The following is a 4,831-nucleotide window of genomic DNA, read 5'->3' on the forward strand; positions in this document are numbered from 1 at the left end:
GACGGTCTTGGCAAACGCTGCTCCACCTCAATCCTAGGCAAGGGCATGGAAAGGTGGCCCCATAGCAAAGATTTAAAAAAATGAGCTCCCCCTTCTGGTGCTGATTGACATCACAGCACTGTGACACATGGAATACAATTTCCTGGAGCAGTAATCCGGATCCCGCAGCAGTACATGGTATTTCAGGAGATGAGTATACCGACCTGGTGGAGTGCAGTGACCTGTCCACTCATGTGATGATGTAAATAGGGACAGGGCTGAACGTGACATGGGTATTGTCATAGTGTGAAGAATGGGAAGTTACAGACTGAGACAGTGGAAGGAGTAGGGTCTTGCAGCAAAGAGTAATTCAGGAGATGAGTGTACCGACCTTGTGGGGGGCAGTGACTTTCCTACTCCTGTGATGATGTAAATAAGGGCGGAGCTGCATGTGACCGGGGGCAGTGTCATAGTGTAAGAAGCTGGATGAAGACAAGAGGGAAGTCACAGTCTAATTTAGTAGAAGAAGTAGGGTCTCTCAGCAGTGCAGAGTATTTCAGGATACCTTTTTATAGAAATGCTTTTGAATCATATTTATCTGTGCATGAATAAAATACAGGAAAATACAAAACTCTGTTTTATTTATATCTTGAATTTACGCACAAAGATTTAATGATCATTTGGATGACACTTATTTAACACAGAGTACCTCGCCTCATACATCACGTATCACAAGCGGATGACGGGCCAACCGTTTTCTCATATAATGCAGATACCACAGTAGGTGAACCCCCTTCTAAACCAAAGGCCAGGACTGCAGAATGAAAGGAATTTACCATATACACCAAGGACAATGCAGCGCTCTGTGGAGTAGTGGTTCCTAAAGATCCATTAGTCCCATTGGGTGTAATGTCTACAATTAGTGTCCATTGTCCTCAGTCTCACAGGGGTTGTATAGAATTAGAAAAACGTGACCGCTTTCTACCAAAAACAGTGCCACTCCTGTCAACAGGTTGTGTGTGGTATTGCAGCTCAGCCCCATCCACTTCAATAGAGCTGAGCTGCAATACCAGACATAACCCATTGTCAAGCATGGCGCTGTTTGTGGAAGAAAGGAAGAAAGCAGTCATGTTTTTTACATTCTGGTTAACCCTGCATTATAGCACTAGCCTAAGGCCTCATTCACACAAGCGTATTCCACATCCGGGTGCAGTCCGTTTTAATGACTGAAACCAGATATACAGGCCAAACGTGAGTGCTACGAAGTCAAGACGTGAGATATTCCCCAATCTATGGCAATATATACACATACACAGTGCAAACAGGCAAAACAGCTGAACAGCACAATTCACAATAATACAACGTAACAAACTGGAATTATACGCTTGAAAATAGTGACTAAAATGTATCTAAAATTTATCGTGGAGAATTTTTTTTAGGAGGACTGAAAGGTGTATGGTTGAGGGTATGGAGTGCCCCGAGTGCACCACCTCCTCCCTTGACAGTGCCGTAACTTTTTGGCAGAACTATGTAATGCCAGGCAGAACTATGTTGTCACCTCGGTGCCACATGCAAATGTGCTGTCACATGACACAGGCCTTAATTGCCATGGAACCCCCTTGAGGAACTGAAAACGTCAAGAAAACAGTTGTTCCCCGCCTATAAGAAATGAATGATTAGTAATAACGTTCTGTCAGTAGGATTATCCTTCACCGTCAACCAGGATCAGTCCATGTCTTAAAACCCCCAACCTACCCTCAGAGGGGAACATGGGACAGACAAGTTATATTTCATGGAATTTATTACTACCAGGTCTATCTGGTGGTGGCACCTAGTGTTGGACTCAATCCATCCACGACTTTATCGATGTAGGGGGTCTTATTGGACACGTATTCTGCTATCTGGTGGTGGCACCTAGTGATGGATTATATCTATTCACTCCAATATATTCTCTAGCTCCTAATTCTTACCCAGTCGCCCCAAACATAAAAAACAGCATGAAGGGTCTCAGTGAAGACGGCTGAGAAGGTGTAGAGATGTCGGATTGTTCCTTGTAACTCGTAAAAGGACAACTGTCCGGCTTCATAATCCAGATATATTCTGAAACGCCGAGAGGAAACGTGATGGGTTATCTGGCTGACATCACTGGAATATATGGCTGAATATTCATTATTAAATTTACACAACCCCCAGGACTTGTTGTTGTTTCCAATATAGGACTGAACGCCTTTCCGGTCTATACTGGGATAGCACACCCCTATCATCCAGTCTCCTGATTCACTGGTCTCCACTTCCCAGTAATGGCGTCCTGAGAAGAAGCTCCTGGTGCTCAATACCTGACAATACTGAAATCTCTCTGGTGTTTCGAGACGACACTGATTTAGCTCTGACCAGGATACCGTTTTCAGATCCCCTGATACAACGACATAATTACCAGCCGTATTTAGATCGAGTAATATATCCAAAGACTCGGACACGTAAATCCCTCTCTTCACGCCAGTCATAATATCAGCCAAACCGGCATGTAAGGCTGCTGAGATCAGACCTTCATCTAGATCTCCAGCCTCGTGGAGCTTTTTATCTTCTCTCTCTCTGTCTTCATCATCTCCCTCCTGTCGATCATGAAAGTCATCTCTTAAGAATCCCCTTCCTTGTAAGACAATCACAGGGTCGCTCATTTGACACAGCCGCTCGGCGTCGAACATCTTCCTGGACAACTCGTCCTTCTTTATCTCCAGCTGCTGGATCAGGTTAGAGACTGTGTGTGACACCTGCTCTTCCCAGTTGGCGATTTCACTGAGGACTCTCTTCTCCAGAAGATCTAACTGCTCTCGAATGTCCCTAAACAGGACATTGACCTGCTTCGTCACACCGGCTGCTTTTTCTTGCACGTCTGTCCTTCGTTTGTGCAAGTTCTTGACTCGTTTCTCCGTTTTCTTTTTCTTTACGGTCAACTTTTCCAAAAAATGGATTAGTCGGTCTCTCTTCTTTTCGAAAGCTGCATTGATGGGCTCCACGAAATGTCCTTTATGTTCTCCAAAAGCGATGCAGGATACACAGATGCACACAGCGTCCTTGGAGCAGTAATATTCAAGGATCTTCTTGTGTATGGAACATTTTCTCTTTCCAAAAGAAGTGGTGGGTTCAGATAAGACGTGTTCTGGTGACTTGCTGTGGACCCTCAAGTGACTGTCGCATAGAGAAGCTTCACACAACAGACAAGATTTAATAGCAGATACCGGAGAATGAATGCAATACGTGCAGAATATCCCCGGAGCTTCGTGGGTCAAGGACGAAGCTTCTTCGGTCTGGCACAGATTGATGTTCCTCTGCAATGTTGGTCTCTCGTGGAACCTTTTTCTGCACTCAGGACAGGTGTAAACTCCAGACTCCTCCTGAGTGTCCAGCTCGCGATCAATGCACCCCTGGCAGAAGTGGTGTCCACATCTCAGGGTTACCGGATCTGTGTAAATGTTGAGGCAGATGGAGCAGTTCTGGCTGTATCTAAAGTCAGCAGATGCCATAATTGCAATCAGGAAGTATCTCTTTATCCGGCAAATCCAGTTTCAATAGCCGGGATTGTTCCGCTCTCGGGGGAAAGTGTCAATTCTTCCCTTGCTGTAACTTTTTCGGTGAATTAGATGGCTTTGGAATGATACGGCATGTTTTCCCTCGCGGTTATGCCCTGAATGCACAGACGTGCCTTTTTTTTTTTCCTGTGTCTTTTTCTGTGAGAACGGAACACCAGACCGTCAGCTGTGTTGAAAATTACGCCGTTGCCAGCAGAGTTCGCCATCTTGTGGGAAAAAAGCAAAAGACACCAGGATTTGTTCTTTTATAAAATACTCAGTAACAGGAACCAGAGGAGAACGGTACAGCGCCGCTATGTGGGGGCACCCGGAGCTAGTAGACGCGGAGTTGTTAAAGGAACGGCATGTCATGTGACCATTGCTGCCCATCACCCCCCATGACGTGATGTCAGCGTGGACCAAACGTCCCCGATAAAGGCCCATCACAGTCAGATAACATCACACGGATGTTACGTAATTAGGTCAAGGTATAAACACAAAGGACCAGGATTGGTGGCGTGGGAGGAGGGAAAAAGTTATTACATTTTCCACATAAAATAAAATACCTTTATTTTTACATCTCGAAATTTTAGGATATCCTCACCCTGAAGTTCATATCCATAGATCAAAGTCTATGTACGATTGTGGGGAAAATGTAGACTACCCAAATAATATCATATCTCAATACTGAGCCTGCAGAATATTGCCATATAATGTCTACGTAAAAGTGCGACACTGGTACCGTACAATTCTCAAATAATAGGGCTATATAATACCCAAATATTACCACATACAGTTAACAAGTCTCCATAAATATAATATAACATAGTCCAGGCCCTGATGATAATTGGGGACAAATATTTTTGGGGAATTATTTTTGAAATGTCAAACAGACCAGACCGAGAAGATCAGCTAGAGCGCAATCTTTTCACCCGCTGTTGAAAGCAGCACGAAGAGTCCCAGCGGAGGCGGCAGAGACCGTACACAGGTCATTCAGTTCATAACAGGACAGGCGGCCGGCCGTGTCATCCAGATAGACTCTCACATTATTACAGGATATTCTGTAGGGTAATGAGAGAGAATGGCCCTAATGTTCTACCACAAACCCATTATTACATCTCCGCAGACACCAGGACTTGTTATTACATCCAAGTCTTGACTGGTCTCCTCTCCAGTCCTTACTGGGATAACACCCCCCGACTCCCCAGTTCCCGGAGTCACTGCTCTCCAGCTCCCAGTAATGTCTTCCAGCTGTTTCTGGGAGATTCTGGTTCAGGTTTTCA

At 44.9% G+C, this 4,831-nt stretch overlaps 1 protein-coding gene across 1 annotated transcript; it reads right to left on the reverse strand.

The window, feature by feature from the left end:
- Positions 1-633: 633 nt before the first annotated feature.
- LOC142666394 (E3 ubiquitin/ISG15 ligase TRIM25-like) lies at positions 634-3,735 on the reverse strand. The gene has a single exon (XM_075846424.1). The coding sequence runs from the start codon at positions 3,501-3,503 to the stop codon at positions 1,932-1,934; it is 1,572 nt and encodes a 523-aa protein (XP_075702539.1). The 5' UTR covers positions 3,504-3,735; the 3' UTR covers positions 634-1,931.
- Positions 3,736-4,831: the final 1,096 nt, after the last annotated feature.

Source organism: Rhinoderma darwinii, chromosome 13 (genome assembly GCF_050947455.1).
Source record: "Rhinoderma darwinii isolate aRhiDar2 chromosome 13, aRhiDar2.hap1, whole genome shotgun sequence".
Lineage (NCBI taxonomy): Eukaryota > Metazoa > Chordata > Amphibia > Anura > Rhinodermatidae > Rhinoderma > Rhinoderma darwinii.

What these genes read in the sequence shown, in the direction of transcription:
- LOC142666394 (XM_075846424.1), bottom strand. Translation starts at nt 3,503, where the DNA reads ATGGCATCTGCTGACTTTAGATACAGCCAGAACTGCTCCATCTGCCTC.